A 21396-nucleotide genomic window follows, 5' to 3' on the forward strand; every position below is an offset into this window, starting at 1 on the left:
ACAGCCATCTACAGCCACTAGACCGCCATCTACAGACATTAGACAGCCACTACACAGCCATCTACAGCCACTAGACCGCCATCTACAGCCACTAGACAGCCACTAGACAGCCATCTACAGACATTAGACAGCCACTAGACAGCCATCTACAGACATTAGACAGCCACTAGACAGCCATCTACAGCCACTAGACAGCCATCTACAGCCACTGGACAGCCATCTACAGCCACTACACAGCCATCTACAGACATTAGACAGCCACTACACAGCCATCTACAGACATTAGACAGCCATCTACAGCCACTAGACCGCCATCTACAGACATTAGACAGCCACTAGACAGCCATCTACAGCCACTAGACAGCCATCTACAGACATTAGACAGCCATCTACAGCCACTAGACAGCCATTAGACAGCCATCTACAGACATTAGACAGCCACTAGACAGCCATCTACAGACATTAGACAGCCATCTACAGACATTAGACAGCCATCTACAGCCACTAGACAGCCATCTACAGTCATTAGACAGCCATCTACAGCCACTAGACCTCCATCTACAGCCACTGGACAGCCATCTACAGCCACTGGACAGCCATCTACAGACATTAGACAGCCATCTACAGCCACTAGACAGCCATCTACAGCCATTAGACAGCCATCTACAGCCATTAGACAGCCATCTACAGCCACTAGACAGCCATCTACACAGCCATTAGACAGCCATCTACACAGCCATTAGACAGCCATCTACAGGCACTAAACCGCCATCTACACAGCCATTAGACAGCCATCTACAGCCACTAGACAGCCACTAGACAGCCATTAGACAGCCACTAGACAGCCATCTACAGACATTAGACAGCCATCTACAGCCACTACACATCCATCTACAGACATTAGACAGCCATCTACAGCCACTACACAGCCATCTACAGCCACTAGACCGCCATCTACACAGCCATCTACACAGCCATTCGACAGCCACTAGACAGCCATCTACAGCCACTAGACCACCATCTACAGACATTAGACAGCCATCTACAGCCACTAGACAGCCATCTACAGCCACTACACAGCCAACTACAGCCACTACACAGCCATCTACAGCCACTAGACCACCATCTACAGACATTAGACAGCCACTAGACAGCCATCTACAGACATTAGACAGCCACTACACAGCCATCTACACAGCCATTAGACAGCCACTACACAGCCATCTACAGCCACTACACAGCCATCTACAGCCACTAGACAGCCATCTACAGCCACTAGACCGCCATCTACAGACATTAGACAGCCACTAGACAGCCACTAGACCGCCATCTACAGCCACTAGACAGCCATCTACACAGCCATTAGACAGCCATCTACACAGCCATTAGACAGCCATCTACAGCCACTAGACAGCCACTAGACAGCCATCCACAGCCACTAGACAGCCATCTACAGCCACTAGACCGCCATCTACAGACATTAGACAGCCATTAGACAGCCATCTACAGCCACTGGACAGCCATCTACAGCCACTAGACAGCCATCTACAGCCACTGGACAGCCATCTCGACAGCCACTAGACAGCCATCTACAGCCACTAGACAGCCATCTACAGCCATTAGACAGCCACTAGACAGCCATCCACAGCCATCTACAGCCACTAGACCGCCATCTACAGCCACTAGACAGCCATCTACAGCCACTGGACAGCCATCTACAGCCACTAGACAGCCATCTACAGCCACTAGACAGCCATCTACAGCCACTTGACCGCCATCTACAGGCACTAGACAGCCACTAGACAGCCATCTACAGCCACTGGACAGCCATCTACAGCCACTAGACCGCCATCTACAGACATTAGACAGCCACTAGACAGCCATCCACAGCCACTAGACAGCCACTAGACAGCCATCTACAGCCACTAGACAGCCACTAGACAGCCATCTACAGCCACTAGACAGCCACTAGACAGCCATCTACAGCCACTAGACCGCCATCTACAGACATTAGACAGCCACTAGACAGCCATCTACAGACATTAGACAGCCATCTACAGCCACTAGACAGCCACTAGACAGCCATCTACAGCCACTTGACCGCCATCTACAGGCACTAGACAGCCACTAGACAGCCATTAGACAGCCACTAGACAGCCATTAGACAGCCACTAGACAGTCATCTACAGCCACTTGACCGCCATCTACAGGCACTAGACAGCCATCTACAGACATTAGACAGCCACTAGACAACCACTACACCGCCATCTACAGCCACTAGACCGCCATCTACAGACATTAGACAGCCACTAGACAGCCATCCACAGCCATCTACAGCCACCTACAGCCACTAGACAGCCATCTACAGCCACTAGACCGCCATCTACAGACATTAGACAGCCACTAAACAGCCATCCACAGCCATCTACAGCCACTAGACCGCCATCTACAGACATTAGACAGCCATCTACAGCCACTAGACCGCCATCTACAGACATTAGACAGCCACTAGACAGCCATCCACAGCCATCTACAGCCACTAGACCGCCATCTACAGCCACTAGACAGCCATCTACAGCCACTGGACAGCCATCTACAGGCACTAGACAGCCACTAGACAGCCATCTACAGCCACTGGACAGCCATCTACAGCCACTGGACAGCCATCTACAGCCACTAGACAGCCATCTACAGCCACTAGACAGCCATCTACAGCCACTGGACCGCCATCTACAGGCACTAGACAGCCACTAGACAGCCATCTACACAGCCATTAGACAGCCACTAGACAGCCATCTACAGCCACTAGACCACCATCTACAGACATTAGACAGCCATCTACAGCCACTAGACAGCCATCTACAGCCACTACACAGCCATCTACAGCCACTACACAGCCATCTACAGCCACTAGACAGCCATCTACAGCCACTAGACCGCCATCTACAGACATTAGACAGCCACTAGACAGCCATTAGACAGCCATCTACACAGCCATTAGACAGCCATCTACAGCCACTAGACAGCCACTAGACAGCCATCCACAGCCACTAGACAGCCATCTACAGCCACTAGACCGCCATCTACAGACATTAGACAGCCATTAGACAGCCATCTACAGCCACTGGACAGCCATCTACAGCCACTAGACCGCCATCTACAGACATTAGACAGCCACTAGACAGCCACTACACCGCCATCTACAGCCACTAGACCGCCATCTACAGACATTAGACAGCCATTAGACAGCCATCTACAGCCACTAGACAGCCATCTACAGCCACTAGACAGCCATCTACAGCCACTGGACAGCCATCTACAGCCACTAGACAGCCATCTACAGCCACTAGACAGCCATCTACAGCCACTTGACCGCCATCTACAGACACTAGACAGCCACTAGACAGCCACTAGACCGCCATCTACAGCCACTAGACCGCCATCTACAGACATTAGACAGCCACTAGACAGCCATCCACAGCCACTAGACAGCCACTAGACAGCCATCTACAGCCACTAGACAGCCACTAGACAGCCATCTACAGCCACTAGACAGCCACTAGACAGCCATCTACAGCCACTAGACCGCCATCTACAGACATTAGACAGCCACTAGACAGCCATCTACAGACATTAGACAGCCATCTACAGCCACTAGACAGCCACTAGACAGCCATCTACAGCCACTTGACCGCCATCTACAGGCACTAGACAGCCACTAGACAGCCATTAGACAGCCACTAGACAGCCATTAGACAGCCACTAGACAGTCATCTACAGCCACTTGACCGCCATCTACAGGCACTAGACAGCCATCTACAGACATTAGACAGCCACTAGACAACCACTACACCGCCATCTACAGCCACTAGACCGCCATCTACAGACATTAGACAGCCACTAGACAGCCATCCACAGCCATCTACAGCCACCTACAGCCACTAGACAGCCATCTACAGCCACTAGACCGCCATCTACAGACATTAGACAGCCACTAAACAGCCATCCACAGCCATCTACAGCCACTAGACCGCCATCTACAGACATTAGACAGCCATCTACAGCCACTAGACCGCCATCTACAGACATTAGACAGCCACTAGACAGCCATCCACAGCCATCTACAGCCACTAGACCGCCATCTACAGCCACTAGACAGCCATCTACAGCCACTGGACAGCCATCTACAGGCACTAGACAGCCACTAGACAGCCATCTACAGCCACTGGACAGCCATCTACAGCCACTGGACAGCCATCTACAGCCACTAGACAGCCATCTACAGCCACTAGACAGCCATCTACAGCCACTGGACCGCCATCTACAGGCACTAGACAGCCACTAGACAGCCATCTACACAGCCATTAGACAGCCACTAGACAGCCACTAGACAGCCATCTACAGCCACTAGACCGCCATCTACAGACATTAGACAGCCACTAGACAGCCACTACACCGCCATCTACAGCCACTAGACAGCCACTGGACAGCCATCTACAGCCACTACACAGCCATCTACAGCCACTAGACAGCCACTGGACAGCCATCTACAGCCACTACACAGCCATCTACAGCCACTAGACAGCCACTGGACAGCCATCTACAGCCACTAGACAGCCATCTACAGACATTAGACAGCCACTGGACAGCCATCTACACAGCCATTAGACAGCCACTAGACAGCCATCTACAGACATTAGACAGCCACTAGACAGCCATCTACAGCCACTAGACAGCCACTAGACAGCCATCTACAGCCACAGTTTTTCCCAGCCACCGTGCTTCTACACCTGCATTGCTTGCTGTTTGGGGTTTTTGTACAGCACTTTGTGACATCAGTTGATGTAAGATGGGCTTTATAAATACATTTGATTGACTGATTGATTAATGTACAGCCACGAGACACAGTGCCTTCAGAAAGTATTCATACCCCTTGACTGATTCCACATTTTGTTGTGTTACATGAGTTTTGTAATGGATTAATGGATTAATGGATTAATGGATAAAAAAAATCACCAATCAACAAACAATAGCCCATAATGACAATGTGAAAACATGTTTTTATACATTTTTGCTTTGTTACGTCAGATGAGGTACTGCGATGAACAGCAATCTTCAAGTTTTTCCAAGGATTTTCAATGGGATTCAAGTCTGGGCTTCTGCTGGGCCACTCAAGGACTTTAACATTGTTGTTCTGAAGCCATTCCTGCGTTGCTTTGACTGTATGATTGGGGTCATTGTCCTGATGGAATGTAAATCTTCGCCCCCCAGTCTAAGGTCATTTTCACTCTGAAGCAGGTTCTCATCAAAGATTAGCCTTTATTTGTCTCCTTTCATTGTTCCCTCTATCCTTCCCAGTCTCCCAGTCCCTGCCGCCGAAAAGCATCCCCATAGTATGATGCCGCCTCCACCATGCTTCACGGTAATGTTAGACGGGTGATGAGCTGTGCCTGGCTTTCTCCAGACATAGTGCTTTGCATTCTGGGCAAATAGTTCACTTTTTGTCTCGTCAGACCACAGATTCTTTTCCCTTCTGATCCCAGTCTTTCACGTACAAACTCCAGGCGTTCGGTCATGTGCCCTTTTTTCTTAGGAGTGGCTTCCGTCTCACCACTCACCCATTGGTGAAATGCTCAAGGATTATAATAGCAAAGGGGTCTGAATACTTAGGTAACTTAGGTACATTTCTGTATTTAATTTTCAATAAAAACCTGTTTTCACTCTGTCATGATGGGGTATTGTGATGTCATGATGGGGTATTGTGATGTCATGATGGGGTATTGTGTGTAGATGGGTGAGATTATCATTTTTTAAATGCGTTTCTAATTCAGGCTGTAAAATGTGGAATTAAGTCAAGGGGTATGAATACTTTCAGAAGGCACTGTACATCTACAGCCACAAGACATACAGAGATAAACTCAAAAAGGTCTGTCGTGGTTCTCAGTCCGGAATTACAGTACATGGTACATTTTATTTTTAAATTGTGGAATGACTCACTCTCTCGCTCCTTCTTCTTGATGCGTTTGCGTCGTCGGTCGATGGAGGCCACCTCAGACTTGAGGGACAGGTAGTGGTTCCTGATGTCCTGCAGCTTCTCCTGGAGGAAGGAGATCCTCTCCAGACTAGACATCTTGTCCAGGTCCGCTAGGTGAGGAGAGAAGAAGAGATTTGAAGACCGGTTTCAGCGTGAGTTAGAGTGACAACAACATGTTTTAAAGGCCCAGCGCAGTCAAAAATTAGATTTGCCTGTGTTTTATATATATTTCCACACTATGAGGTTGGAAAAATAGGGTGAAATTGTGAAAATGACGATAATAAGTGTAAGTGCGGTTTGAAAAGACAACCTGAAATTTCAGCCTGTTTTGGTGGGATGGTGTTTTGGCCTGCCTGGTGACATCACCATGCAATAAATGTGTCAATACACCCAGAGTTCCCAAATCTTTCTGCCAATAACAGCTAGTCTTCCCCTCCTCAATCAGACCACTTCCAGAAAGACCTGGCTAAATTCTTGCTTGAGAAACAACATTTAAAGGAGAGGACTCAGTGGGATGGAGAGAAACTACATTTAAAGGAGAGGACTCAGTGGGATGGAGAGAAACTACATTTAAAGGAGAGGACTCAGTGGGATGGAGAGAAACTACATTTAAAGGAGAGGACTCAGTGGGATGGAGAGGACCAACATTTAAACGACAGGACTCAGTGGGATGGAGAGAAACTACATTTAAACGACAGGACTCAGTGGGGTGATTCTGACTACAATGCTAAACAACACAGTGTGCCGCATGTCAATTCTCTCTCTCTGTGAGGTCACACAGGGCTTTACATCTCGTAAGTAAGTCTACTTGTACAGCGGGGCGTAAATGGGATGGTACATGAGAATTCCTGTAGCTGGCGTATATCTGGAGGGGTTGGTGAGGCTGTGTAAACTGTCTCTGGTATCGAACCAAACTATCCAGACACACTGGAGTTCCACGAAGCAACTGTCATGCAATTTTAGTTGCAGTTTGCAAGTGACATCACAGGAAACTTTGCTTTTACATGAAGCGACTAAAAAACGCGACTGAAATTGCACGCAACAGCCAATCAAATTGATTCTGTCATGTTTGAGAATTCTAAACTCACCCCATGTTGTTGTGCTGCATTACATCGTGGTTTCACAAATGATTTGCTTATCCACCCGTTTTGTTATAGTAACCGCATGGATATAGACTAAATGCAGCCTGTACAATTTAGCTAGCTAGCCAAAATGACATTGTAAACACCAACACAGCTAAATGAGCGAGCAAGGAATTAAACAATTGTTAGCTAGCTAGAGAGTTCGCACAGTTCATGGTGAACAATTTCAGTTGAAACTCTGTGGTGCTCTCTATGGTGCTCTCTATGGTGCTCTCTATGGTGCTCTCTATGGTGCTCTCTATGGTGAGGGTGCTCTCTATGGTGCTCTCTATGGTGCTCTCTATGGTGAGGGTGCTCTCTATGGTGCTCTCTATGGTGCTCTCTATGGTGCTCTCTATGGTGCTCTCTATGGTGCTCTCTGTGGTGCTCTCTATGGTGCTCTCTATGGTGCTCTCTATGGTGAGGGTGCTCTCTATGGTGCTCTCTATGGTGCTCTCTATGGTGCTCTCTATGGTGCTCTCTATGGTGCGAGTGATCTCTATGGTGCGAGTGATCTCTATGGTTTGGGTGCTCTCTATGGTGAGGGTGCTCTCTATGGTGCTCTCTATGGTGCTCTCTATGGTGCTCTCTATGGTGAGGGTGCTCTCTATGGTGAGGGTGCTCTCTATGGTGAGGGTGCTCTCTATGGTGAAGGTGCTCTCTGTGGTGCTCTCTATGGTGAGGGTGCTCTCTATGGTGAGGGTGATCTCTATGGTGAGGGTGCTCTCTATGGTGAGGGTGCTCTCTATGGTGAAGGTGCTCTCTGTGGTGCTCTCTATGGTGAAGGTGCTCTCTGTGGTGCTCTCTATGGTGAGGGTGCTCTCTATGGTGCTCTCTGTGGTGAGGGTGCTCAATATGGTGCTCTCTGTGGCGAGGGTGCTCTTTATGGTGCTCTCTATGGTGCTCTCTGTGGCGAGGGTGATGGTGCTCACGCTCCCGGTGATGTTCCCGACTGTGAAGATGGTGATGGTGGTCAGGGTCACCATGCTGCTTGTGGTACTTCTGGCTGGATGGAAGGGTGCGTCCCTGTCCCAGGCCGGGACACTTGGGCGAGATGGACCCCTTCATGTCTGCTGCACCATGGGTCTTGGAGACTGAAGACTTGGCTGTGCTCTCGCCCAATGACTGGTCTTCACTGTCACTGCTGTGGGCTGTAGGGGGGAGGATGAGGAGACCGAACAGACGGAATATATTAATTAGCTACAAGTGTAATTGTCATTTCAACAACTCATACAAGTAGATGAATTGCTTGTGCTTGGAGAGTTGTTAGAACGAACAGAAGACGTACTTCTATAAAAGAACAACTGGTTCTACAGCTTCTATAAAAGAACAACTGGTTCTACAGCTTCTATAAAATAACAACTGGTTCTAAAGCTTCTATAAAAGGACAACTGGTTCTAAAGATTCTATAAAAGAACAACTGGTTCTACAGCTTCTATAAAAGAACAACTGGTTCTAAAGCTTCTATAAAAGGACAACTGGTTCTAAAGCTTCTATAAAAGAACAACTGGTTCTAAAGCTTCTATAAAAGAACAACTGGTTCTACAGCTTCTATAAAAGAACAACTGGTTCTACAGCTTCTATAAAATAACAACTGGTTCTAAAGCTTCTATAAAAGGACAACTGGTTCTAAAGATTCTATAAAAGAATCTTCCTGTGGTTCTGATCATTTCAGATGCCAGAAGGAGAGAGCAATAGGAGAGGTAGGAAGCCAGTCAGGGGCCATGTGTATCATGCATCTCAGAGTGCTGATCTAGGATCAGGTCCTCCCCCTATCAATAGGTCCTCCCCCTATCAATATAATCTTATTCAACTCCTACTCTAAGACGCATAATACATACTGGCCAAATTCACCAGCCCTAGTGTAGGCCTCAGATTCACCAGCCCTAGTGTAGGCCTCAGATTCACCAGCCCTAGTGTAGGCCTCAGATTCACCAGCCCTAGTGTAGGCCTCAGATTCACCAGCCCTAGTGTAGGCCTCAGATTCACCAGCCCTAGTGTAAGCCTCAGATTCACCAGCCCTAGTGTAGGCCTCAGATTCACCAGCCCTAGTGTAAGCCTCAGATTCACCAGCCCTAGTGTAGGCCTCAGATTCACCAGCCCTAGTGTAGGCCTCAGATTCACCAGCCCTAGTGTAGGCCTCAGATTCACCAGCCCTAGTGTAAGCCTCAGATTCACCAGCCCTAGCGTAGGCCTCAAATTCACCAGCCCTAGCGTAGGCCTCAGATTCACCAGCCCTAGCGTAGGCCTCAGATTCACCAGCCCTAGCGTAGGCCTCAGATTCACCAGCCCTAGCGTAGGCCTCAGATTCACCAGCCCTAGCGTAGGCCTCAGATTCACCAGCCCTAGCGTAGGCCTCAGATTCACCAGCCCTAGTGTAGGCCTCAGATTCACCAGCCCTAGCGTAGGCCTCAGATTCACCAGCCCTAGTGTAGGCCTCAGATTCACCAGCCCTAGCGTAAGCCTCAGATTCACCAGCCCTAGTGTAGGCCTCAGATTCACCAGCCCTAGTGTAGGCCTCAAATTCACCAGCCCTAGCGTAGGCCTCAGATTCACCAGCCCTAGTGTAAGCCTCAGATTCACCAGCCCTAGCGTAAGCCTCAGATTCACCAGCCCTAGCGTAGGCCTCATATTCACAAGCCCTAGCGTAGGCCTCAGATTCACCAGCCCTAGCGTAGGCCTCAGATTCACCAACCCTAGTGTAAGCCTCAGATTCACCAACCCTAGTGTAAGCCTCAGATTCACCAGCCCTAGCGTAGGCCTCAGATTCACCAGCCCTAGCGTAGGCCTCAGATTCACCAGCCCTAGCGTAGGCCTCAGATTCACCAGCCCTAGCGTAGGCCTCAGATTCACCAGCCCTAGTGTAAGCCTCAGTAAACTAGTGGGTACTGTCACTCTCTTCCTTACCAGTTTTTCTGTTATTGTTCTTCTTGGGAGGCACTGAGCTCTTTCTGTTTGGCTTGGGTTTCTTTGCTGCTCCACCTGCCTGCTGTTCCTTCTGACGCTTGTGGCTGGCAGACACTGGAAGGAGGAGACAGGAGGACACGGGAAGGTGAAGACGGGAAGGACACAGGAAGGTGAAGACAGGAGGACTGTGAGAACATGATGCTAGTTTTGTCAGAGAGAGTAGAGAGAAGAGAGAAGAACAGGAGAGTATGTGGACTCAGTCCCTTCAAATAAATACTTTTCTCCCAAAGTGGGAGACTGAGGCAGAGAGGCGGTGCCCGATGTGAATCTGAATCACCAACAGGCGGTGCCCGATGTGTATCTGAATCCCCAACAGACGGTGCCCGATGTGTATCTGAATCCCCAACAGACGGTGCCCGATGTGTATCTGAATCCCCAACAGACGGTGCCCGATGTGTATCTGAATCCCCAACAGACGGTGCCCGATGTGTATCTGAATCCCCAACAGGCGGTGCCCGATGTGTATCTGAATCACCAACAGACGGTGCCCGATGTGTATCTGAATCTCCAACAGGCGGTGCCCGATGTGTATCTGAATCCCCAACAGGCGGTGCCCGATGTGTATCTGAATCACCAACAGACGGTGCCCGATGTGTATCTGAATCTCCAACAGGCGGTGCCCGATGTGTATCTGAATCCCCAACAGACGGTGCCCGATGTGTATCTGAATCCCCAACAGGCGGTGCCCGATGTGTATCTGAATCCCCAACAGGCGGTGCCCGATGTGTATCTGAATCCCCAACAGGCGGTGCCCGATGTGTATCTGAATCACCAACAGACGGTGCCCGATGTGTATCTGAATCCCCAACAGACGGTGCCCGATGTGTATCTGAATCCCCAACAGGCGGTGCCCGATGTGTATCTGAATCCCCAACAGACGGTGCCCGATGTGTATCTGAATCCCCAACAGACGGTGCCCGATGTGTATCTGAATCCCCAACAGGCGGTGCCCGATGTGTATCTGAATCCCCAACAGACGGTGCCCGATGTGTATCTGAATCCCCAACAGGCGGTGCCCGATGTGTATCTGAATCCCCAACAGACGGTGCCCGATGTGTATCTGAATCCCCAACAGACGGTGCCCGATTTGTATCTGAATCCCCAACAGACGGTGCCCGATGTGTATCTGAATCACCAACAGACGGTGCCCGATTTGTATCTGAATCACCAACAGGCGGTGCCCGATGTGTATCTGAATCACCAACAGACGGTGCCCGATTTGTATCTGAATCCCCAACAGGCGGTGCCCGATGTGTATCTGAATCCCCAACAGGCGGTGCCCGATGTGTATCTGAATCCCCAACAGACAGTGCCCGATGTGATTCTGAATCACCAACAGGCGGTGCCCGATGTGTATCTGAATCCCCAACAGACGGTGCCCGATGTGATTCTGAATCCCCAACAGACGGTGCCCGATGTGATTCTGAATCCCCAACAGACGGTGCCCGATGTGATTCTGAATCACCAACACACGGTGCCCGATGTGTTTCTGAATCACCAACAGACGGTTCCCGATGTGTTTCTGAATCACCAACAGGCGGTGCCCGATTTGTATCTGAATCCCCAACAGGCGGTGCCCGATGTGTATCTGAATCACCAACAGGCGGTGCCCGATGTGTATCTGAATCCCCAACAGGCGGTGCCCGATGTGTATCTGAATCTCCAACAGGCGGTGCCCGATGTGTATCTGAATCCCCAACAGACGGTGCCCGATGTGTATCTGAATCCCCAACAGACGGTGCCCGATGTGTATCTGAATCCCCAACAGACGGTGCCCGATGTGTATCTGAATCCCCAACAGACGGTGCCCGATGTGTATCTGAATCCCCAACAGGCGGTGCCCGATGTGTATCTGAATCCCCAACAGACGGTGCCCGATGTGTATCTGAATCCCCAACAGACGGTGCCCGATGTGTATCTGAATCACCAACAGACGGTGTCCGATGTGTATCTGAATCTCCAACAGGCGGTGCCCGATGTGTATCTGAATCCCCAACAGACGGTGCCCGATGTGTATCTGAATCCCCAACAGACGGTGCCCGATGTGTATCTGAATCTCCAACAGGCGGTGCCCGATGTGTATCTGAATCCCCAACAGACGGTGCCCGATGTGTATCTGAATCCCCAACAGACGGTGCCCGATGTGTATCTGAATCCCCAACAGACGGTGCCCGATGTGTATCTGAATCCCCAACAGGCGGTGCCCGATGTGTATCTGAATCCCCAACAGACGGTGCCCGATGTGTATCTGAATCCCCAACAGACGGTGCCCGATGTGTATCTGAATCCCCAACAGACGGTGCCCGATGTGTATCTGAATCCCCAACAGACGGTGCCCGATGTGTATCTGAATCCCCAACAGGCGGTGCCCGATGTGTATCTGAATCCCCAACAGGCGGTGCCCGATGTGTATCTGAATCACCAACAGACGGTGTCCGATGTGATTCTGAATCACCAACAGGCGGTGCCCGATGTGTATCTGAATCCCCAACAGACGGTGCCCGATGTGTATCTGAATCCCCAACAGACGGTGCCCGATGTGATTCTGAATCCCCAACAGACGGTGCCCGATGTGTATCTGAATCCCCAACAGGCGGTGCCCGATGTGTATCTGAATCCCCAACAGACGGTGCCCGATGTGATTCTGAATCCCCAACAGACGGTGCCCGATGTGATTCTGAATCCCCAACAGACGGTGCCCGATGTGATTCTGAATCACCAACACACGGTGCCCGATGTGTTTCTGAATCACCAACAGACGGTTCCCGATGTGTTTCTGAATCACCAACAGGCGGTGCCCGATTTGTATCTGAATCCCCAACAGGCGGTGCCCGATGTGTATCTGAATCTCCAACAGGCGGTGCCCGATGTGTATCTGAATCCCCAACAGACGGTGCCCGATGTGTATCTGAATCCCCAACAGGCGGTGCCCGATGTGTATCTGAATCCCCAACAGGCGGTGCCCGATGTGTATCTGAATCCCCAACAGACGGTGCCCGATGTGTATCTGAATCCCCAACAGGCGGTGCCCGATGTGTATCTGAATCCCCAACAGGCGGTGCCCGATGTGTATCTGAATCCCCAACAGGCGGTGCCCGATGTGTATCTGAATCCCCAACAGACGGTGCCCGATGTGTATCTGAATCCCCAACAGACGGTGCCCGATGTGTATCTGAATCCCCAACAGGCGGTGCCCGATGTGTATCTGAATCCCCAACAGACGGTGCCCGATGTGTATCTGAATCCCCAACAGGCGGTGCCCGATGTGTATCTGAATCCCCAACAGACGGTGCCCGATGTGTATCTGAATCCCCAACAGACGGTGCCCGATGTGTATCTGAATCCCCAACAGACGGTGCCCGATGTGTATCTGAATCACCAACAGACGGTGCCCGATTTGTATCTGAATCACCAACAGACGGTGCCCGATTTGTATCTGAATCACCAACAGGCGGTGCCCGATGTGTATCTGAATCACCAACAGACGGTGCCCGATTTGTATCTGAATCCCCAACAGGCGGTGCCCGATGTGTATCTGAATCACCAAGCACTTCAGTAACTTTCTGTAATCTGTTGAAATAAAACTAGATGCTAAAACTGCTTTGGTTCAAAATTACACACAACCATCATATGAACAGGCATTTTTGAGCACATCTACAATGTCAATTGTCTAATGTCGGCTATTGGACTGAAGTCTTTACCTATACTAGTACCATACAAGGCTAACAGAAAGCTTTAAAATATTGTAACAGGAACAAACTTTATTTGTCAGGCATTTCCGTACTTACATTTGGCTTTGTGTTCAGTGTTAGCTGAGGTTCCTTACATTTGGCTTTGTGTTCAGTGTTAGCTGAGGTTCCTTACCTTTGGCTTTGTGTTCAGTGTTGTCGTGCCGACTGCTACTACTGAGCTCCAGACTGCAGGTAGAGTTGGAGTGGCTGTGAGAGGAGGACAGGCTACCTGGACCGTCTAGGAGGGAGACTTTACTCTGCGAGGAGAGGGATCCTGTTCCCCCATGGTGGTGGGGCTCTCCCTGCTCCTGGTCTGGAAAACAACAACTTAATTGATCCATACGAGACAGAAATCGGTCTTCTGACCAAAACCCACCACTGCTGACCCTGCTCCTCTCAACGTGTGTGTGTCTGGGGCTGTTGGGAAAGGCCGTTCTAAACCCAATGGACAATACAGTTGTGTTGTATTGATCCATACGAGACGGAAGTTGGGTCTTCTGCTATGCCGAACCCATCACACACACACACACACACACACACACACACACACCACACACACACACACACACACACACACACACACACACACACACACACACACACACACACACACACACACACACACACACACACACACACACACACACACACACACGTTCTTCACAAAGAGGGCAACAGATGCTACTGAGCCAGATGTCTATGTGTCAGGGGAGAAGCTCCAGGTGGTATCCGATTTTAAGTACCTTGGCATCATACTTGATTCCAACCTCTCTTTTAAAAAGCATGTGAAAAAGGTAATTCAAATAACTAAATTCAATCTACCTAATTCCCGATTTATACGAAATTGTTTGACTACAGAGGTAGCAAAACTGTACTTCAAATCTATGATACTCCCCCACTTAACATACTGCTTGACTAGTTGGGCCCAAGCTTGCTGTACAACATTAAAACCTATTCAGTCTGTCTACAAACAGGCTCTCAAAGTGCTTGATAGGAAGCCCAATAGCCATCATCATTGTCACATCCTTAGAAGCTCTTGAGTTGGGAAAATCTTGTGCAATACACCGACGCATGTCTTGTATTCAAGATCCTTAATGGCCTGGCTCCTCCTCCACTCAATATGTTTGTTAAACAGAAAACCCAGACATATGGCAGCAGATCCACAAGGTCTGCCATGAGAGGTGACTGTATAGTTCCCCTAAGGAAAAGCACCTTTAGTAAATCTGCATTCTCTGTGAGAGCTTCCCATGTCTGGAATACACTGCCATCAGACACACATAACTGCACCACATATCACACTTTCACAAAATGCTTGAAGACATGGCTAAAGGTGAATCAGATTTGTGAACATGGTCCCTAGCTGTGTGTTGCCGCTTTCCATGTTGTCTGTAGCTTGTGAGGTATGGAAACACTTTGTTGCTTTTATTAATTTTGTCTTGCTGCTTTTTGTTCTATGTTGCTCTGTCTGTATGCTATGTCTTGCTTGTCCTATGTTGCTATGTTGCTATGTCTATGGTGCTATCGTCTATATTGTAATTGTTTTTAATAACCTGCCCAGGGACTGCGGTTGAAAATTAACCGGCTGGCTAAAACCGGCACTTTTACTGAAACGTTGATTAATGTGCACTGTCCCTGTAAAAATAAAATAAACTAAACTAAAACACACACACACACACACAGTACATTCAAGAAGGTATTCACCACACAGTGAGTTACAGTGCATTCAGAAGGTATTCACCACACAGTGAGTTATAGTGCATTCAGAAGGTATTCACCACATGGTGAGTTACAGTGCATTCAGAAGGTATTCACCACACAGTGAGTTACAGTGCATTCAAGAAGGTATTCACCACACAGTGAGTTACAGTGCATTCAGAAGGTATTCACCACACAGTGAGTTACAGTGCATTCAAGAAGGTATTCACCACACAGTGAGTTACAGTGCATTCAGAAGGTATTCACCACATGGTGAGTTACAGTGCATTCAAGAAGGTATTCACCACACAGTGAGTTACAGTGCATTCAAGAAGGTATTCACCACACAGTGAGTTACAGTGCATTCAGAAGGTATTCACCACATGGTGAGTTACAGTGCATTCAAGAAGGTATTCACCACACAGTGAGTTACAGTGCATTCAAGAAGGTATTCACCACACAGTGAGTTACAGTGCATTCAGAAGGTATTCACCACATGGTGAGTTACAGTGCATTCAAGAAGGTATTCACCACACAGTGAGTTACAGTGCATTCAAGAAGGTATTCACCACACAGTGAGTTACAGTGCATTCAGAAGGTATTCACCACACAGTGAGTTACAGTGCAGTGCATTCAGAAGGTATTCACCACATGGTGAGTTACAGTGCATTCAAGAAGGTATTCACCACACAGTGAGTTACAGTGCATTCAGAAGGTATTCACCACACAGTGAGTTACAGTGCATTCAGAAGGTATTCACCACACAGTGAGTTACAGTGCATTCAGAAGGTATTCACCACACAGTGAGTTACAGTGCATTCAAGAAGGTATTCACCACACAGTGAGTTACAGTGCATTCAGAAGGTATTCACCACACAGTGAGTTACAGTGCATTCAGAAGGTATTCACCACACAGTGAGTTACAGTGCATTCAGAAGGTATTCACCACACAGTTAGTTACAGTGCATTCAGAAGGTATTCACCACACAGTGAGTTACAGTGCATTCAGAAGGTATTCACCACACAGTGAGTTACAGTGCATTCAGAAGGTATTCACCACACAGTGAGTTACAGTGCATTCAGAAGGTATTCACCACACAGTGAGTTACAGTGCATTCAGAAGGTATTCACCACACAGTTAGTTACAGTGCAGTGCATTCAGAAGGTATTCACCACACAGTGAGTTACAGTGCATTCAAGAAGGTATTCACCACACAGTGAGTTACAGTGCATTCAGAAGGTATTCACCACACAGTGAGTTACAGTGCATTCAGAAGGTATTCACCACACAGTGAGTTATAGTGCATTCAGAAGGTATTCACCACACAGTGAGTTACAGTGCATTCAGAAGGTATTCACCACACAGTGAGTTACAGTGCATTCAGAAGGTATTCACAGCCCTTCACTTTATTGTCGTGTTACAGCCTTCATTTAAAATTGATTTAGATTTTTTGGGGTCACCGGACTTCACACAATACCCCATCATTTTAAAACTAGAATTATGTTTTACAAATTCATACAAAATTAAAAGCTAAAATGTCTTGTGTCGAAGTATTCAACCCCTTTGTTATGACAAGCCTAAATAAGTTCAGGAGTACAAATTTGCTTAACAAGTCACATAATAAGTCGCATAAAAACTCACTCTGTGCGCAAATAATAGTGGTTAACATGATTTACGAATGACTACCTCATCTCTGTACTCCACAAATACAATTATCTGTAATGTCCCTCAGTCGAGCAGTGAATTTCAAACAAAGATTTAACCACAAAGAATAGGGAGGTTTTCCAATGCTTCGCAAAGAAGGGCACCTATTGGTAGATGGGTAAAAAAAATAAAAGCAGACATTGAATGTCCCTTTGAGCATGGTGAAGTGATTAATGACACTTTGGATGGTGTATCAATACACCCGGTCACCACAAAGATACAGGCCTCATTCCTAACTCAGTTGCCGGAGAGGAAGGAAACTGCTCAGGGATTTCACCACGAGGCCAACGGTAACTTTAAAACAGTTAAGGAGTTTAATGGCTGTGATAGGAGAAACTTGAGGATGGATCAACAACATTGTAGTTACTCCACAATATTAACATAAATGACAAGAGTGAAAAGAAGGAAGCCTGTACAGAATACAAATATTTGAAAATATGCATCCTGTTTGCAACAAGGCACGAAAGTAGAACTACAACAAATTGGGCAAAGCTATTCACTTTTTGTCCTGAATATAAAGTGTTATGTTTGGGGCAAATCCAATACAACACATAATTGAGTACCACTCTTCATATTTTCAAACATAGTGGTGGCTGCATCATGTTATATGCAGCATATTGAGTATGCTTGTACTCAATAAGGAGGGGATTTTTTTCAGGTTAAAAAAAGAAACGTAACAGAGCTAAGCACAGGCAAATCCTCGAGGAAAACCTGGTTCAGTTCGCTTTTCAACTGGGAGATGAATTCACCTTTCAGCAGGACAATAACCTAAAACACAAGGCCTGCTGCCTCAGTTTGTATGGTGGCAATTTGCATATACTCCAGAATGTATATGCAAATCAGATGAATTGCAATTAATTGCAAAGTCCCTCTTTGCCATGCAAATGAACTGAATCCCCGAAAAAACATTTCCACTGCATTTCAGCCCTGCCACAAAAGGACCAGCTGACATCATGTCAGTGATTCTCTCGTTAACACAGGTGTGAGTGTTGACGAGGACAAGGCTGGAGATCACTCTGTCATGCTGATTGAGTTTGAATAACAGACTGGAAGCTTCAAAAGGAGGGTGGTGCTTGGAATCATTGTTCAACCTCTGTCAATCATGGTTACCTAAAGGGAAACACGTGCCGTCATCATTGCTTTGCACAAAAAGTGCTTCACAGGCAAGGATATTGCTGCCAGTAAGATTGCACCTAAATCAACCATTATTGGATCATCAAGAACTTCAAGGAGAGCGGTTCAATTGTTGTGAAGAAGGCTTCAGGGCGGCCAAGAAAATCCAGCAAGCGCCAGGACCGTCTCCTAAAGTTGATTCAGCTGCGGGATCGGGGCACCACCAGTACAGAGCTTGCATCTCAATGCACAGTGAGGCGAAGACTTTTGGAGGATGGCCTGGTGTCAAGAAGGCCAGCAAAGAAGCCACTTCTCTCCAGGAAAAACATCAGGGACAGACTGATATTCTGCAAAAGGTACAGGGATTGGACTGCTGAGGACTGGGGTAAAGTCATTTTCTCTGATGAATCCCCTTTCCGATTGTTGGGGCATCCTGAAAAAACGCTTGTCCGGAGAAGACAAGGTGAGCGCTACCATCAGTCCTGTGTCATGCCAACAGTAAAGCATCCTGAGACCATTCATGTGTGGGACTGGGCTCATTCACAATTTTGCCTAAGAACACAGCCATGAATAGAGAATGGTATCAACACATCCTCCAGGGGCAACTTCTCCCAACCATCCAGGAACAGTTTGGTGACAAACAAATGCCTTTTCCAGTATGATGGAGCACCTTGCCACAAGGCAAAAGTGATAACTAAGTGGCTCGGGGAACAAAACATCGATATTTTGGGTCCATGGCCAGGAAACTCCCCAGACCTTAATCCCATTGAGAACTTGTGGTCAATCCTCAAGAGGCAGGTGGACAAACAGAAACCCACAAATTCTGACAAACTCCAAGCATTGATTATGCAAGAATGGGCTGCCATCAGTCAGGATGTGGCCCAGAAGTTAATTGACAGCATGCCAGGGCGGATTGCAGAGGTCTTGAAAAAGAAGGGTCAACACTAAAAATATTGACTCTTTGCATCAACTTCATGTAATTGTCAATAAAAGCCTTTGACACGTATGAAATGCTTGTAATTATACTTCAGTATCCATAGTAACATCTGACAAAAATATCTAAAGACACTGAAGCAGCAAACTTTGTGGAAATTAATATTTGTATCATTCTCAAAACTTTTGGCCACGACTGTACATGGAGACTCCATGATGGATCTGATCAGAACAGACCTCAACACCTACTACATGGAGACTCCATGATGGATCTGATCAGAACAGACCTCAACACCTACTACATGGAGACTCCATGATGGATCTGATCAGAACAGACCTCAACACCTACTGCATGGAGACTCCATGATGGATCTGATCAGAACAGACCTCAACACCTACTGCATGGAGACTCCATGATGGATCTGATCAGAACAGACCTCAACACCTACTGCATGGAGACTCCATGATGGATCTGATCAGAACAGACCTCAACACCTACTGCATGGAGACTCCATGAGGGATCTGATCAGAACAGACCTCAACACCTACTACATGGAGACTCCATGATGGATCTGATCAGAACAGACCTCAACACCTACTACATGGAGACTCCATGATGGATCTGATCAGAACAGACCTCAACACCTACTACATGGAGACTCCATGATGGTTCTGATCAGAACAGACCTCAACACCTACTACATGGAGACTCCATGATGGATCTGATCAGAACAGACCTCAACACCTACTACATGGAGACTCCATGATGGATCTGATCAGAACAGACCTCAACACCTACTACATGGAGACTCCATGAGGGATCTGATCAGAACAGACCTCAACACCTACTACATGGAGACTCCATGATGGATCTGATCAGAACAGACCTCAACACCTACTACATGGAGACTCCATGATGGATCTGATCAGAACAGACCTCAACACCTACTACATGGAGACTCCATGATGGATGGAACAGACCTCAACACCTACTACATGGAGACTCCATGATGGTTCTGATCAGAACAGACCTCAACACCTACTACATGGAGACTCCATGATGGATCTGATCAGAACAGACCTCAACACCTACTACATGGAGACTCCATGATGGATCTGATCAGAACAGACCTCAACACCTACTGCATGGAGACTCCATGATGGATCTGATCAGAACAGACCTCAACACCTACTGCATGGAGACTCCATGATGGATCTGATCAGAACAGACCTCAACACCTACTACATGGAGACTCCATGATGGATCTGATCAGAACAGACCTCAACACCTACTACATGGAGACTCCATGATGGATCTGATCAGAACAGACCTCAACACCTACTACATGGAGACTCCATGATGGATCTGATCAGAACAGACCTCAACACCTACTACATGGAGACTCCATGATGGATCTGATCAGAACAGACCTCAACACCTACTGCATGGAGACTCCATGATGGATCTGATCAGAACAGACCTCAACACCTACTACATGGAGACTCCATGATGGATCTGATCAGAACAGACCTCAACACCTACTGCATGGAGACTCCATGATGGATCTGATCAGAACAGACCTCAACACCTACTACATGGAGACTCCATGATGGATCTGATCAGAACAGACCTCAACACCTACTGCATGGAGACTCCATGATGGATCTGATCAGAACAGACCTCAACACCTACTACATGGAGACTCCATGATGGATCAGAACAGACCTCAACACCTACTACATGGAGACTCCATGAGGGATCTGATCAGAACAGACCTCAACACCTACTACATGGAGACTCCATGATGGATCTGATCAGAACAGACCTCAACACCTACTACATGGAGACTCCATGATGGATCTGATCAGAACAGACCTCAACACCTACTACATGGAGACTCCATGATGGATCTGATCAGAACAGACCTCAACACCTACTACATGGAGACTCCATGATGGATCTGATCAGAACAGACCTCAACACCTACTGCATGGAGACTCCATGATGGATCTGATCAGAACAGACCTCAACACCTACTACATGGAGACTCCATGATGGATCTGATCAGAACAGACCTCAACACCTACTACATGGAG

At 47.9% G+C, this 21396-nt stretch overlaps 1 protein-coding gene across 6 annotated transcripts in view; it reads right to left on the reverse strand.

The window, feature by feature from the left end:
• The window catches only part of LOC118369450 (AT-rich interactive domain-containing protein 4B-like), a 262365-nt gene that overhangs the window by 7683 nt on the left and 233286 nt on the right, over window positions 1–21396 (reverse strand). For 4 of the 6 annotated variants that reach the window (XM_052496725.1, XM_052496717.1, XM_052496707.1 and 1 more), the window contains 3 exons: window positions 13987–14166; window positions 10063–10176; window positions 6004–8306 (listed from right to left, as the gene is read on the reverse strand). In XM_052496725.1, the coding sequence (XP_052352685.1) occupies window positions 7306–8306; window positions 10063–10176; window positions 13987–14166 (1295 nt within the window). In that variant the 3' untranslated portion in view covers window positions 6004–7305. Of the gene's footprint in view, window positions 1–5997; window positions 8307–10062; window positions 10177–13986; window positions 14167–21396 lie in introns of those variants that run through there. The other 2 variants (XM_052496727.1, XM_052496726.1) reach the window with 2 other exon arrangements.

This window comes from Oncorhynchus keta, chromosome 3 (genome assembly GCF_023373465.1).
Source record: "Oncorhynchus keta strain PuntledgeMale-10-30-2019 chromosome 3, Oket_V2, whole genome shotgun sequence".
Taxonomy (NCBI): domain Eukaryota; kingdom Metazoa; phylum Chordata; class Actinopteri; order Salmoniformes; family Salmonidae; genus Oncorhynchus; species Oncorhynchus keta.